General features: G+C 50.0%; 1 protein-coding gene across 1 annotated transcript in view; it reads left to right on the top strand.

Moving 5' to 3' along the window:
* The window catches only part of LOC135535116 (monocyte to macrophage differentiation factor 2-like), a 53213-nt gene extending 37318 nt beyond the window's left edge, over positions 1 to 15895 (top strand). The window contains 3 exon segments of the mRNA XM_064961837.1: positions 7367 to 7468; positions 12693 to 12762; positions 13810 to 15895. Of these exon segments, the coding sequence (XP_064817909.1) occupies positions 7367 to 7468; positions 12693 to 12762; positions 13810 to 14013 (376 nt within the window). The 3' untranslated portion in view covers positions 14014 to 15895.
* Positions 15896 to 16992: the final 1097 nt, after the last annotated feature.

Raw genomic sequence — 16992 nt, 5'->3', positions numbered from 1 at the left:
CCGCTGCCTTGGCAGGATCTAATGGGGATCCATAATAAACCCCAGGAAGAGTAGCTGCTGCCTTGACAGGAACTAATGGGGGTCCATAATAAACCCCAGGAAGAGTAGCTGCTGCCCTGGCAGGAACTGATGGGGATCCATAATAAACCCCAGGAAGAGTAGCTGCTGCCCTGGCAGGAACTAATGGGGATCCATAATAAACCCCAGGAAGAGTAGCTGCTGCCTTGGCAGGAACTACTGGGGATCCATAATAAACCCCAGGAAGAGTAGCTGCTGCCTTGACAGGAACTAATGGGGATCCATAATAAACCCCAGGAAGAGTAGCCGCTGCCCTGGCAGGAACTAATGGGGATCCATAATAAACCCCAGGAAGATTAGCTGCTGCCTTAGCAGGAACTAATGGGGATCCATAATAAACCCCAGGAAGAGTAGCTGCTGCCCTGGCAGGAACTAATGGGGATCCATAATAAACCCCAGGAAGAGTAGCCGCTGCCCTGGCAGGAACTAATGGGGATCCATAATAAACCCCAGGAAGAGTAGCTGCTGCCTTGGCAGGAACTACTGGGGATCCATAATAAACCCCAGGAAGAGTAGCTGCTGCCTTGGCAGGAACTACTGGGGATCCATAATAAACCCCAGGAAGAGTAGCTGCTGCCCTGGCAGGAACTAATGGGGATCCATAATAAACCCCAGGAAGAGTAGCTGCTGCCCTGGCAGGAACTAATGGGGATCCATAATAAACCCCAGGAAGAGTAGCTGCTGCCCTGGCAGGAACTAATGGGGATCCATAATAAACCCCAGGAAGAGTAGCTGCTGCCCTGGCAGGAACTAATGGGGATCCATAATAAACCCCAGGAAGAGTAGCTGCTGCCTTGGCAGGAACTACTGGGGATCCATAATAAACCCCAGGAAGAGTAGCTGCTGCCCTGGCAGGAACTAATGGGGATCCATAATAAACCCCAGGAACAGTAGCTGCTGCCTTGACAGGAACTAATGGGGATCCATAATAAACCCCAGGAAGAGTAGCTGCTGCCTTGGCAGGAACTAATGGGGAGGCATAATAAACCCCAGGAAGAGTAGCTGCTGCCTTGACAGGAACTAATGGGGATCCATAATAAACCCCAGGAAGAGTAGCTGCTGCCTTGGCAGGAACTAATGGGGATCCATAATAAACCCCAGGAAGAGTAGCCGCTGCCTTGGCAGGATCTAATGGGGATCCATAATAAACCCCAGGAAGAGTAGCTGCTGCCTTGACAGGAACTAATGGGGGTCCATAATAAACCCCAGGAAGAGTAGCTGCTGCCCTGGCAGGAACTGATGGGGATCCATAATAAACCCCAGGAAGAGTAGCTGCTGCCCTGGCAGGAACTAATGGGGATCCATAATAAACCCCAGGAAGAGTAGCTGCTGCCTTGGCAGGAACTACTGGGGATCCATAATAAACCCCAGGAAGAGTAGCTGCTGCCTTGACAGGAACTAATGGGGATCCATAATAAACCCCAGGAAGAGTAGCCGCTGCCCTGGCAGGAACTAATGGGGATCCATAATAAACCCCAGGAAGATTAGCTGCTGCCTTAGCAGGAACTAATGGGGATCCATAATAAACCCCAGGAAGAGTAGCTGCTGCCCTGGCAGGAACTAATGGGGATCCATAATAAACCCCAGGAAGAGTAGCTGCTGCCTTGGCAGGAACTAATGGGGATCCATAATAAACCCCAGGAAGAGCAGCTGCTGCCTTGGAAACATGATCTAATGGGGATCCACAATAAACCCCAGGAAGAGCAGCTGCTGCCTTGGAAACATGATCTAATGGGGATCAATAATAAACCCCAGGAAGAGTAGCTGCTGCCTTGGCAGGAACTAATGGGGATCCATAATAAACCCCAGGAAGAGTATCTGCTGCCTTGGCAGGAACTAATGGGGATCCATAATAAACCCCAGGAAGAGCAGCTGCTGCCCTGGCAGGATCTAATGGGGATCCATAATAAACCCCAGGAAGAGTAGCCGCTGCCCTGGCAGGAACTAATGGGGGTCCATAATAAACCCCAGGAAGAGTAGCCGCTGCCCTGGCAGGAACTAATGGGGGTCCATAATAAACCCCAGGAAGAGCAGCTGCTGCCCTGGCAGGAACTAATGGGGATCCATAATAAACCCCAGGAAGAGTAGCTGCTGCCTTGGCAGGAACTAATGGGGATCCATAATAAATACATATACAAATATTAATGCCCATGATTTTGGAATGAGATGTTTGACGAGCAGGTGTCCACATACTTTTGGTAATTTAGTGTAAGGATAATAATGTATCATTATAATATCTGTGATACCAGGCTACATATATATATATATATAATAATCTATCATTATAATAACTGACTACAGCATCATATACTGGACTGCACTAGTCTGGACTACACTAGTCTGGACTACAGCATCGTATACTGGACTACACTAGTATGGACTACACTAGTCTGGACTACAGCATCGTATACTGGACTACACTAGTCTGGACTACAGCATCGTATACTGGACTACACTAGTCTGGACTACAGCATCGTATACTGGACTACACTAGTCTGGACTACAGCATCATATACTGGACTACACTAGTCTGGACTACAGCATCATATACTGGACTACACTAGTCTGGACTACAGCATACTATTCTGGACTACACTAGTCTGGACTACACTAGTCTGGACTACAGCATCATATACTGGACTACACTAGTCTGGACTACACTAGTCTGGACTACACTAGTCTGGAGTACACTAGTCTGGACTACAGCATCATATACATGACTACACTAGTCTGGACTACACTAGTCTGGACTACAGCATCATATACTGGACTACACTAGTCTGGACTACAGCATCATATACTGGACTACACTAGTCTGGACTACAGCATACTATTCTGGTCTACACTAGTCTGGACTACACAATTCTGGACTACAGCATCATATACTGGACTACACTGGTCTGGACTACACTAGTCTGGACTACAGCATCATATACTGGACTACACTAGTCTGGACTACAGCATCATATACTGTACTACACTAGTCTGGACTACACTAGTCTGGACTACACTAGTCTGGAGTACACTAGTCTGGACTACAGCATCATATACATGACTACACTAGTCTGGACTACACTAGTCTGGACTACAGCATCATATACTGGACTACACTAGTCTGGACTACACTAGTCTGGTCTACACTAGTCTGGACTACACAATTCTGGACTACAGCATCATATACTGGACTACACTAGTCTGGACTACACTAGTCTGGACTACACTAGTCTGGACTACAGCATCATATACTGGACTACACTAGTCTGGACTACACTAGTCTGGTCTACACTAGTCTGGACTACACAATTCTGGACTACAGCATCATATACTGGACTACACTAGTCTGGACTACACTAGTCTGGAGTACACTAGTCTGGACTACAGCATCATATACATGACTACACTAGTCTGGACTACACTAGTCTGGACTACAGCATCATATACTGGACTACACTAGTCTGGACTACACTAGTCTGGTCTACACTAGTCTGGACTACACAATTCTGGACTACAGCATCATATACTGGACTACACTAGTCTGGACTACACTAGTCTGGACTACACTAGTCTGGACTACAGCATCATATACTGGACTACACTAGTCTGGACTACACTAGTCTGGTCTACACTAGTCTGGACTACACAATTCTGGACTACAGCATCATATACTGGACTACACTGGTCTGGACTACACTAGTCTGGACTACAGCATCATATACTGGACTACACTAGTCTGGACTACAGCATCATATACTGGACTACACTAGTCTGGACTACAGTATCATATACTGGACTAAACTAGTATGGACTACACTAGTCTGGACTACACTAGTCTGGACTACACAATTCTGGACTACAGCATCATATACTGGACTACACTGGTCTGGACTACACTAGTCTGGACTACAGCATACTATTCTGGACTACACTAGTCTGGACTACACTAGTCTGGACTACAGCATCATATACTGGACTACACTAGTCTGGACTACACTAGTCTGGACTACACTAGTCTGGAGTACACTAGTCTGGACTACAGCATCATATACATGACTACACTAGTCTGGACTACACTAGTCTGGACTACAGCATCATATACTGGACTACACTAGTCTGGACTACAGCATCATATACTGGACTACACTAGTCTGGACTACAGCATACTATTCTGGTCTACACTAGTCTGGACTACACAATTCTGGACTACAGCATCATATACTGGACTACACTGGTCTGGACTACACTAGTCTGGACTACAGCATCATATACTGGACTACACTAGTCTGGACTACAGCATCATATACTGTACTACACTAGTCTGGACTACACTAGTCTGGAGTACACTAGTCTGGACTACAGCATCATATACATGACTACACTAGTCTGGACTACACTAGTCTGGACTACAGCATCATATACTGGACTACACTAGTCTGGACTACACTAGTCTGGTCTACACTAGTCTGGACTACACAATTCTGGACTACAGCATCATATACTGGACTACACTAGTCTGGACTACACTAGTCTGGACTACACTAGTCTGGACTACAGCATCATATACTGGACTACACTAGTCTGGACTACAGCATCATATACTGGACTACACTAGTCTGGACTACACTAGGTCTGGACTACAGCATCATATAAATGACTACACTAGTCTGGACTACACTAGTCTGGACTACAGAATCATATACTGGACTACACTAGTCTGGACTACAGCATCATGTACTGGACTACACTAGTCTGGACTACAGAATCATATACTGGACTACACTAGTCTGGACTACAGCATCATATACTGGACTACACCAGTCTGGAGTACACTAGTCTGGACAACAGCATCATATACTGGACTACACTAGTCTGGACTACACTGTTCTGGACTACACTAGTCTGGAGTACACTAGTCTGGACTACACTAGTCTGGACTACACTAGTCTGGACTACAGAATCATTTACTGGACTACACTAGTCTGGACTACACTAGGTCTGGACTACAGCATCATATACATGACTACACTAGTCTGGACTACACTAGTCTGGACTACAGCATCATATACTGGACTACACTAGTCTGGACTACACTAGTCTGGTCTACACTAGTCTGGACTACACTAGGTCTGGACTACAGCATCATATACTGGACTACACCAGTCTGGACTACACTAGTCTGGACTACAGTATCATATACTGGACTACACTAGTCTGGAGTACACCAGTCTGGAGTACACCAGTCTGGACTACACTAGTCTGGACTACACCAGTTTGGAGTACACTAGTCTGGACTACACCAGTCTGGAGTACACTAGTCTGGACTACACCAGTCTGGAGTACACTATTCTGGAGTACACTAGTCTGGAGTACACTAGTCTGGAGTACACTAGTCTGGACTACACTAGTCTGGAGTACACTAGTCTGGACTACACCAGTCTGGAGTACACTAGTCTGGAGTACACTAGTCTGGAGTACACTAGTCTGGACTACACCAGTCTGGACTACACTAGTCTGGACTACACCAGTCTGGAGTACACTAGTCTGGACTACAGTATCATATACTGGACTACACTAGTCTGGAGTACACTAGTCTGGAGTACACTAGTCTGGACTACACTTGTCTGGACTACACTAGTCTGGAGTACACTAGTCTGGAGTACACTAGTCTGGAGTACACTAGTCTGGACTACACTAGTCTGGACTACACTAGTCTGGACTACACTAGTCTGGACTACACTAGTCTGGAGTACACTAGTCTGGAGTACACTAGTCTGGAGTACACTAGTCTGGACTACAGTATCATATACTGGACTACACTAGTCTGGAGTACACTAGTCTGGAGTACACTAGTCTGGACTACACTTGTCTGGAGTACACTAGTCTGGAGTACACTAGTCTGGACTACACTAGTCTGGACTACACTAGTCTGGACTACACTTGTCTGGAGTACACTAGTCTGGAGTACACTAGTCTGGAGTACACTAGTCTGGAGTACACTAGTCTGGACTACACTTGTCTGGAGTACACTAGTCTGGAGTACACTATTCTGGACTACACTAGTCTGGACTACACTAGTCTGGAGTACACCAGTCTGGAGTACACTAGTCTGGAGTACACTAGTCTGGAGTACACCAGTCTGGAGTACACTAGTCTGGAGTACACCAGTCTGGAGTACACTAGTCTGGAGTACACTAGTCTGGACTACACCAGTCTGGAGTACACTAGTCTGGAGTACACCAGTCTGGAGTACACTAGTCTGGAGTACACTAGTCTGGACTACACTAGTCTGGAGTACACTAGTCTGGAGTACACTAGTCTGGAGTACACTAGTCTGGAGTACACCAGTCTGGACTACACCAGTCTGGAGTACACTAGTCTGGAGTACACTAGTCTGGAGTACACCAGTCTGGAGTACACTAGTCTGGAGTACACCAGTCTGGAGTACACTAGTCTGGAGTACACCAGTCTGGAGTACACTAGTCTGGAGTACACTAGTCTGGAGTACACCAGTCTGGAGTACACTAGTCTGGAGTACACCAGTCTGGAGTACACTAGTCTGGAGTACACTAGTCTGGACTACACCAGTCTGGAGTACACTAGTCTGGAGTACACCAGTCTGGAGTACACTAGTCTGGAGTACACTAGTCTGGACTACACTAGTCTGGAGTACACTAGTCTGGAGTACACTAGTCTGGAGTACACTAGTCTGGAGTACACCAGTCTGGACTACACCAGTCTGGAGTACACTAGTCTGGAGTACACTAGTCTGGAGTACACCAGTCTGGAGTACACTAGTCTGGAGTACACCAGTCTGGAGTACACTAGTCTGGAGTACACTAGTCTGGAGTACACTAGTCTGGACTACACTAGTCTGGACTACACTAGTCTGGAGTACACTAGTCTGGAGTACACTAGTCTGGACTACACTAGTCTGGACTACACTAGTCTGGAGTACACTAGTCTGGACTACACTAGTCTGGAGTACACCAGTCTGGAGTACACCAGTCTGGAGTACACTAGTCTGGAGTACACTAGTCTGGAGTACACTAGTCTGGACTACACTAGTCTGGAGTACACCAGTCTGGAGTACACTAGTCTGGAGTACACTAGTCTGGAGTACACTAGTCTGGAGTACACCAGTCTGGAGTACACTAGTCTGGAGTACACTAGTCTGGACTACACTAGTCTGGAGTACACTAGTCTGGAGTACACTAGTCTGGAGTACACTATTCTGGACGACAGCGTCTGTGTAGTCTGTTTTAAAGTGATATGTACCACGATTACTATCCAGGTTGAACCTGCGGGAGCTGGGACCCTGGACCTGTCACATGAGGTGGTTGGTCTGGGTGATGGCCTCTGTCGGAACCACCTACGTCTTCTTCTTCCACGAGAGGTGAGGTGGTTATGGGGGGGGGTCTTCTCCCACGAGAGGTGAGGTGGTTATGGGGGGTCTTCTCCCATGAGAGGTGAGGTGGTTATGGGGGGGGTCTTCTCCCACGAGAGGTGAGGTGGTTATGGGGGGTCTTCTCCCACGAGAGGTGAGGTGGTTATGGGGGGTCTTCTCCCACGAGAGGTGAGGTGGTTATGGGGGGGTCTTCTCCCACGAGAGGTGAGGTGGTTATGGGGGGTCTTCTCCCACGAGAGGTGAGGTGGTTATGGGGGGTCTTCTCCCACGAGAGGTGAGGTGGTTATGGGGGGGGTCTTCTCCCACGAGAGGTGAGGTGGTTATGGGGGGGGGGGTCTTCTCCCATGAGAGGTGAGGTGGTTATGGGGGGGTCTTCTCCCACGACAGGTGAGGTGGTTATGGGGGGGTCTTCTCCCACGACAGGTGAGGTGGTTATGGGGGGGTCTTCTCCCACGACAGGTGAGGTGGTTATGGGGGGTCTTCTCCCACGAGAGGTGAGGTGGTTATGGGGGGTCTTCTCCCACGAGAGGTGAGGTGGTTATGGGGGGTCTTCTCCCACGAGAGGTGAGGTGGTTATGGGGGGGTCTTCTCCCACGAGAGGTGAGGTGGTTATGGGGGGTCTTCTCCCACGAGAGGTGAGGTGGTTATGGGGGGGGGTCTTCTCCCACGAGAGGTGAGGTGGTTATGGGGGGGTCTTCTCCCACGACAGGTGAGGTGGTTATGGGGGGTCTTCTCCCACGACAGGTGAGGTGGTTATGGGGGGTCTTCTCCCACGACAGGTGAGGTGGTTATGGGGGGTCTTCTCCCACGACAGGTGAGGTGGTTATGGGGGGTCTTCTCCCACGACAGGTGAGGTGGTTATGGGGGGTCTTCTCCCACGAGAGGTGAGGTGGTTATGGGGGGTCTTCTCCCACGAGAGGTGAGGTGGTTATGGGGGGTCTTCTCCCACGAGAGGTGAGGTGGTTATGGGGGGTCTTCTCCCACGAGAGGTGAGGTGGTTATGGGGGGGTCTTCTCCCACGAGAGGTGAGGTGGTTATGGGGGGGTCTTCTCCCACGAGAGGTGAGGTGGTTATGGGGGGTCTTCTCCCACGAGAGGTGAGGTGGTTATGGGGGGGGGGTCTTCTCCCACGAGAGGTGAGGTGGTTATGGGGGGGTCTTCTCCCACGAGAGGTGAGGTGGTTATGGGGGGGGTCTTCTTCCACGACAGGTGAGGTGGTTATGGGGGGGGTCTTCTTCCACGAGAGGTGAGGTGGTTATGGGGGTCTTCTCCCACGAGAGGTGAGGTGGTTATGGGGGGTCTTCTCCCACGAGAGGTGAGGTGGTTATGGGGGGGGGTCTTCTCCCACGAGAGGTGAGGTGGTTATGGGGGGTCTTCTCCCACGAGAGGTGAGGTGGTTATGGGGGGTCTTCTCCCACGAGAGGTGAGGTGGTTATGGGGGTCTTCTCCCACGAGAGGTGAGGTGGTTATGGGGGGGTCTTCTCCCACGAGAGGTGAGGTGGTTATGGGGGGGGGTCTTCTCCCATGAGAGGTGAGGTGGTTATGGGGGGGGGTATTCTCCCACGACAGGTGAGGTGGTTATGGGGGGTCTTCTCCCACGACAGGTGAGGTGGTTATGGGGGGGTCTTCTCCCACGACAGGTGAGGTGGTTATGGGGGGGTCTTCTCCCACGAGAGGTGAGGTGGTTATGGGGGTCTTCTCCCACGAGAGGTGAGGTGGTTATGGGGGGTCTTCTCCCACGAGAGGTGAGGTGGTTATGGGGGGTCTTCTCCCACGAGAGGTGAGGTGGTTATGGGGGGTCTTCTCCCACGACAGGTGAGGTGGTTATGGGGGGTCTTCTCCCACGACAGGTGAGGTGGTTATGGGGGGTCTTCTCCCACGAGAGGTGAGGTGGTTATGGGGGTCTTCTCCCACGAGAGGTGAGGTGGTTATGGGGGGTCTTCTCCCACGAGAGGTGAGGTGGTTATGGGGGGTCTTCTCCCACGAGAGGTGAGGTGGTTATGGGGGGTCTTCTCCCACGAGAGGTGAGGTGGTTATGGGGGGTCTTCTCCCACGAGAGGTGAGGTGGTTATGGGGGGTCTTCTCCCACGAGAGGTGAGGTGGTTATGGGGGGGGGTCTTCTCCCACGAGAGGTGAGGTGGTTATGGGGGGGTCTTCTCCCACGAGAGGTGAGGTGGTTATGGGGAGGTCTTCTCCCACGAGAGGTGAGGTGGTTATGGGGGGGGTCTTCTCCCACGAGAGGTGAGGTGGTTATGGGGGGGGGTCTTCTCCCATGAGAGGTGAGGTGGTTATGGGGGGGGTCTTCTCCCACGACAGGTGAGGTGGTTATGGGGGGTCTTCTTCCACGACAGGTGAGGTGGTTATGGGGGGGTCTTCTTCCACGAGAGGTGAGGTGGTTATGGGGGGGTCTTCTCCCACGAGAGGTGAGGTGGTTATGGGGGGGGTCTTCTCCCACGAGAGGTGAGGTGGTTATGGGGGGGTCTTCTCCCACGACAGGTGAGGTGGTTATGGGGGGGTCTTCTCCCACGACAGGTGAGGTGGTTATGGGGGGTCTTCTCCCACGAGAGGTGAGGTGGTTATGGGGGGTCTTCTCCCACGAGAGGTGAGGTGGTTATGGGGGGTCTTCTCCCACGAGAGGTGAGGTGGTTATGGGGGGGGGGGTCTTCTCCCATGAGAGGTGAGGTGGTTATGGGGGGGTCTTCTCCCACGACAGGTGAGGTGGTTATGGGGGGTCTTCTCCCACGACAGGTGAGGTGGTTATGGGGGGGTCTTCTCCCACGAGAGGTGAGGTGGTTATGGGGGTTTTCTCCCACGAGAGGTGAGGTGGTTATGGGGGGTCTTCTCCCACGAGAGGTGAGGTGGTTATGGGGGGGGTCTTCTCCCACGAGAGGTGAGGTGGTTATGGGGGGGTCTTCTCCCACGAGAGGTGAGGTGGTTATGGGGGGGGGTCTTCTCCCACGAGAGGTGAGGTGGTTATGGGGGGGTCTTCTCCCACGAGAGGTGATGTGGTTATGGGGGGGTCTTCTCCCACGAGAGGTGAGGTGGTTATGGGGGGTCTTCTCCCACGAGAGGTGAGGTGGTTATGGGGGGTCTTCTCCCACGAGAGGTGAGGTGGTTATGGGGGTGTTCTCCCACGAGAGGTGAGGTGGTTATGGGGGGGTCTTCTCCCACGAGAGGTGAGGTGGTTATGGGGGGGGGTCTTCTCCCACGAGAGGTGAGGTGGTTATGGGGGTCTTCTCCCACGAGAGGTGAGGTGGTTATGGGGGGTCTTCTCCCACGAGAGGTGATGTGGTTATGGGGGGGTCTTCTCCCACGAGAGGTGAGGTGGTTATGGGGGGTCTTCTCCCACGAGAGGTGAGGTGGTTATGGGGGTGTTCTCCCACGAGAGGTGAGGTGGTTATGGGGGGTCTTCTCCAACGAGAGGTGAGGTGGTTATGGGGGGTCTTCTCCCACGAGAGGTGAGGTGGTTATGGGGGTCTTCTTCCACGAGAGGTGAGGTGGTTATGGGGGGTCTTCTCCCACGAGAGGTGAGGTGGTTATGGGGGTCTTCTTCCACGAGAGGTGAGGTGGTTATGGGGGGTGTTCTCCCACGAGAGGTGAGGTGGTTATGGGGGGGTCTTCTCCCACGAGAGGTGAGGTGGTTATGGGGGGTCTTCTCCCACGAGAGGTGATGTGGTTATGGGGGTGGGGTCTTCTTCCACGAGAGGTGAGGTGGTTATGGGGGGGTCTTCTCCCATGAGAGGTGAGGTGGTTATGGGGGGGGTCTTCTCCCACGAGAGGTGAGGTGGTTATGGGGGGGTCTTCTCCCACGAGAGGTGAGGTGGTTATGGGGGGGTCTTCTCCCACGAGAGGTGAGGTGGTTATGGGGGGGTCTTCTCCCACGAGAGGTGAGGTGGTTATGGGGGGGTCTTCTCCCACGAGAGGTGAGGTGGTTATGGGGGGGTCTTCTCACACGAGAGGTGAGGTGGTTATGGGGGGGGTCTTCTTCCACGAGAGGTGATGTGGTTATGGGGGGGGGGTCTTCTTCCACGAGAGGTGAGTTGGTTATGGGGGGGGTCTTCTCCCACGAGAGGTGAGGTGGTTATGGGGGGGGTATTCTCCCACGAGAGGTAAGAGGTCACAATACTCCACTCTGACCTTTTAACCCTGACTCTCTCTCTCCCATTCTCTCTTCCTCACTCTCTCTCTCCCATTCTCTCTTCCTCTCTCTCTCATCTCTCTCTCTCTCTCTCCCATTCTCTCTTCCTCACTCTCTCTCTCCCATTCTCTCTTCCTCTCTCTCTCTCATCTCTCTCTCTCTCTCTCTCTCCATTCTCTCTTCCCCTCTCTCTCTCTCTCTCCCATTCTCTCTTCCTCTCTCTCTCTCTCTCTCTCTCTCTCTCTCTCTCTCCCATTCTCTCTTCCTCTCTCTCTCTCTCTCTCTCTCTCTCTCTCTCTCTCTCCCATTCTCTCTTCCTCTCTCTCCCATTCTCTCTTCCTCTCTCTCTCTCTGTCTCTCTCTCTCTCTCTCCCATTCTCTCTTCCTCTCTCTCTCCCATTCTCTCTTCCTCTCTTCCTCTCTTCCTCTCTCTCTCTGTCTCTCTCTCTCTTCCTCTCTCTCTCTCTCTCTCTCTCTCCCATTCTCTCTTCCTCTCTTCTCTCTCTCTCTCTCTCTCTCTCCCATTCTCTCTTCCTCTCTCTCTCTCTCTGTCTCTCTCTCTCTCTCTCTCCCATTCTCTCTTCCCCTCTCTCTCTCTGTCTCTCTCTCTCTCCCATTCTCTCTTCCTCTCTCTCTCTCTCTCTCTCCCATTCTCTCTTCCTCTCTCTCTCTTTCTCTCTCTCTCTCCCATTCTCTCTTCCTCTCTCTCTCTCTCTCCCATTCTCTCTTCCTCTCTCTCTCTGTCTCTCTCTCTCTTCCTCTCTCTCTCTCTCCCTCTCCCATTCTCTCTTCCTCTCTCACTTCCTCTCTCTCTCTGTCTCTCTCTCTCTCTCTCTCTCTCTCTCTCCCCATTCTCTCTTCCTCTCTCACTTCCTCTCTCTCTCTGTCTCTCTCTCTCTCTCTCTCTCTCTCTCTCCCATTCTCTCTTCCTCTCTCTCTCTCCTATTCTCTCTCCCTCTCTCTGTCTCTCTCTCTCTCTCTCTCCCATTCTCTCTCTCTCTCTCTCTCTGTCTCTCTCTCTCTCTCTCTCTCTCCCATTCTCTCTTCCTCTCTCTCTGTGTCTCTGTCTCTCCAGGTATAAGTTGATGGAACTGATCTGTTATACAGTGATGGGAGTGTTCCCAGCCTTGGTCATCCTGTCAATGGTGAGACACTTTTAGAATCAAACTCCAAAAATACTCAAATCGGGGATATTGACTTGCATTGGTTTTTAGAGCACAAATGCTAAAAAAAAGTTAGTCAGGTAAAGGTGGCCAGGTAAGGGTGGCCAGGTAAAGTTGGCCAGGTAAAGTTGGCCAGGTAAAGTTGGCCAGGTAAAGTTGGCCAGGTAAAGTTGGCCAGGTAAAGGTGGCCAGGTAAAGTTGGCCAGGTAAAGTTGGCCAGGTAAAGTTGGCCAGGTAAAGTTGGCCAGGTAAAGGTGGCCATGTAAAGTTAGCCAGGTAAAGGTGGCCAGGTAAAGGTGGCCAGGTAAAGTTGGCCAGGTAAAGTTGGCCAGGTAAAGGTGGCCAGGTAAAGGTGGCCAGGTAAAGGTGGCCAGGTAAAGGTGGCCAGGTAAAGTTGGCCAGGTAAAGTTGGCCAGGTAAAGGTGGCCAGGTAAAGGTGGCTAGGTAAAGGTGGCTAGGTAAAGGTGGCTAGGTAAAGGTGGCTAGGTAAAGGTGGCTAGGTAAAGGTGGCCAGGTAAAGGTGGCCAGGTAAAGGTGGCCAGGTAAAGGTGGCCAGGTAAAGGTGGCCAGGTAAAGGTGGCCAGGTAAAGGTGGCCAGGTAAAGGTGGCTAGGTAAAGGTGGCTAGGTAAAGGTGGCTAGGTAAAGGTGGCTAGGTAAAGGTGGCCAGGTAAAGGTGGCCAGGTAAAGGTGGCCAGGTAAAGGTGGCCAGGTAAAGGTGGCCAGGTAAAGGTGGCCAGGTAAAGGAAACCAAAGCGCTGAATACTTTCTCTTGTCCGTAGACTGCTTACTGGGTAAGAACCAGTATGTTATACTCATAATAACACATGGGACTTTTAAATAACTTTTTAACGACCCCGAAGGCTCTTTTACAATTGTAGAAATGAAACTTTAAAAAAAACAGTAATCAAAACAAAACAACACTAAAAACAGAAACAAAGAGAATGGTTGTATGGAAATTGAATGGCTCAAGGTGGGAAACAGTGTGGTGGATCAGTGGATGAACTTTCACCCTTGTTGTCCCCCTGTAGCCGGACCGCGAGGGGCTGTGGGAGTTGTTAGTGGGCGGTGCCTGTTACTGTCTGGGCATGGTGTTCTTCAAGAGTGATGGCCTCGTCCCGTTTGCCCATGCCATCTGGCACCTGTTTGTTGCCATGGGAGCAGGCGTCCATTACTACGCCATCTACCGGTACCTCTACACGCCAGCAGCCAATCAGATGAAGACATCCAGATGACACACGGAGACCGGGGGCGAGGGGTGATGATGTCACAGGAAGTTGAAGGAAGGAGTGGACTTGTGAAGAAGTGATGTCAAGAAAGGAGGGATGGAGAGATGAGAATAGAACCATAGCAACGTGGAGAGATGATAATAGAACCATAGCAACGTGGAGAGATGAGAATAGAACCATAGCAACGTGGAGAGATGATAATAGAACCATAGCAACGTGGAGAGATGAGAATAGAACCATAGCAACGTGGAGAGATGAGAATAGAACCATAGCAACGTGGAGAGATGAGAATAGAACCATAGCAACGTGGAGAGATGATAATAGAACCATAGCAACGTGGAGAGATGAGAATAGAACCATAGCAAAGTGGAGAGATGAGAATAGAACCATAGCAACGTGGAGAGATGAGAATAGAACCATAGCAACGTGGAGAGATGAGAATAGAACCATAGCAACGTGGTGAGATGAGAATAGAACCATAGCAACGTGGAGAGATGAGAATACAAACGTGGAGAGATTTTTGTTAAATTTCACCTTTATTTAACCAGGTTGGCCAGTTGAGGACAAGTTCTCATTTACAACTGTGACCTGGCCAAGATAAAGCAAAGCAGTGCGACAAAAACAACAACACGGAGATGAGAATAGAACCATAGAAACATGGGGAGATCCCTGATTTATGTGTCCCGGACAGACAGGATGTTGATCACTGGTTTATGTGTCCCGGACAGACAGGATGTTGATCACTGGTTTATGTGTCCTGGACAGACAGGATGTAGATCACTGGATGTTGATCACTGGTTTATGTGTCCTGGACAGACAGGATGTAGATCACTGGATGTTGATCACTGGTTTATGTGTCCCGGACAGACAGGATGTTGATCACTGGTTTATGTGTCCTGGACAGACAGGATGTAGATCACTGGATGTTGATCACTGGTTTATGTGTCCTGGACAGACAGGATGTAGAACACAGGTTTATGTGTCCTGGACAGACTGGATGTAGATCACTGGATGTTGATCACTGGTTTATGTGTCCTGGACAGACAGGATGTAGATCACTGGTTTATGTGTCCTGGACAGACAGGATGTAGATCACTGGTTTATGTGTCCTGGACAGACAGGATGTAGAGTTAGTTATGTAACCCTCCAGTGTAGTGTAGTGTAGGATGTAGATCACTGGTTTATGTGTCCTGGACAGACAGGATGTAGAGTTAGTTATGTAACCCTCCAGTGTAGTGTGCGTGGTAGATCCCTGGTTTATGTGTCCTGGACAGACAGGATGTAAAGTTAGTTATGTAACCCTCCACTGTAGTGTGCGTGGTAGATCACTGGTTTATGTGTCCTGGACAGACAGGATGTAGAGTTAGTTATGTAACCCTCCAGTGTAGTGTGCGTGGTAGATCACTGGTTTATGTGTCCTGGACAGACAGGATGTAGAGTTAGTTATGTAACCCTCCAGTGTAGTGTAGTGTAGGATGTAGATCCCTGGTTTATGTGTCTTGGACAGACAGGATGTAGATCACTGGTTTATGTGTCCTGGACAGACAGGATGTAGAGTTAGTTATGTAACCCTCCAGTGTAGTGTAGTGTAGGATGTAGATCACTGGTTTATGTGTCCTGGACAGACAGGATGTAGAGTTAGTTATGTAACCCTCCAGTGTAGTGTAGCGTGGTAGATCCCTGGTTTATGTGTCCTGGACAGACAGGATGTAGAGTTAGTTATGTAACCCTCCAGTGTAGTGTAGTGTAGGATGTAGATCCCTGGTTTATGTGTCTTGGACAGACAGGATGTAGATCACTGGTTTATGTGTCCTGGACAGACAGGATGTAGAGTTAGTTATGTAACCCTCCAGTGTAGTGTAGTGTAGGATGTAGATCACTGGTTTATGTGTCCTGGACAGACAGGATGTAGAGTTAGTTATGTAACCCTCCAGTGTAGTGTAGTGTAGGATGTAGATCACTGGTTTATGTGTCCTGGACAGACAGGATGTAGAGTTAGTTATGTAACCCTCCAGTGTAGTGTAGTGTAGGATGTAGATCCCTGGTTTATGTGTCCTGGACAGACAGGATGTAGAGTTAGTTATGTAACCCTCCAGTGTAGTGTAGTGTAGGATGTAGATCACTGGTTTATGTGTCCTGGACAGACAGGATGTAGAGTTAGTTATGTAACCCTCCAGTGTAGTGTAGTGTAGGATGTAGATCCCTGGTTTATGTGTCCTGGACAGACAGGATGTAGAGTTAGTTATGTAACCCTCCAGTGTAGTGTAGTGTAGTGTAGGATGTAGATCCCTGGTTTATGTGTCCTGGACAGACAGGATGTAGATCACTGGTTTATGTGTCCTGGACAGACAGGATGTAGAGTTAGTTATGTAACCCTCCAGTGTAGTGTGCGTGGTAGATCCCTGGTTTATGTGTCCTGGACAGACAGGATGTAGATCCCTGGTTTATGTGTCCTGGACAGACAGGATGTAGAGTTAGTTATGTAACCCTCCAGTGTAGTGTAGTGTAGGATGTAGATCACTGGTTTATGTGTCCTGGACAGACAGGATGTAGAGTTAGTTATGTAACCCTCCAGTGTAGTGTAGTGTAGGATGTAGATCACTGGTTTATGTGTCCTGGACAGACAGGATGTAGATCCCTGGTTTATGTGTCCTGGACAGACAGGATGTAGATCCCTGGTTTATGTGTCCTGGACAGACAGGATGTAGAGTTAGTTATGTAACCCTCCAGAGTAGTGTAGGATGTAGATCACTGGTTTATGTGTCCTGGACAGACAGGATGTAGATCCCTGGTTTATGTGTCCTGGACAGACAGGATGTAGAGTTAGTTATGTAACCCTCCAGTGTAGTGTAGTGTAGTGTAGGATGTAGATCCCTGGTTTATGTGTCCTGGACAGACAGGATGTAGAGTTAGTTATGTAACCCTCCAGTGTAGTGTAGTGTAGTGTAGGATGTAGATCCCTGGTTTATGTGTCCTGGACAGACA

The sequence above is a fragment of the Oncorhynchus masou genome, unplaced genomic scaffold (genome assembly GCF_036934945.1).
Source record: "Oncorhynchus masou masou isolate Uvic2021 unplaced genomic scaffold, UVic_Omas_1.1 unplaced_scaffold_446, whole genome shotgun sequence".
Classification (NCBI taxonomy): Eukaryota; Metazoa; Chordata; class Actinopteri; order Salmoniformes; family Salmonidae; genus Oncorhynchus; species Oncorhynchus masou.
This window is presented reverse-complemented; position numbering and strand designations above follow the sequence as displayed.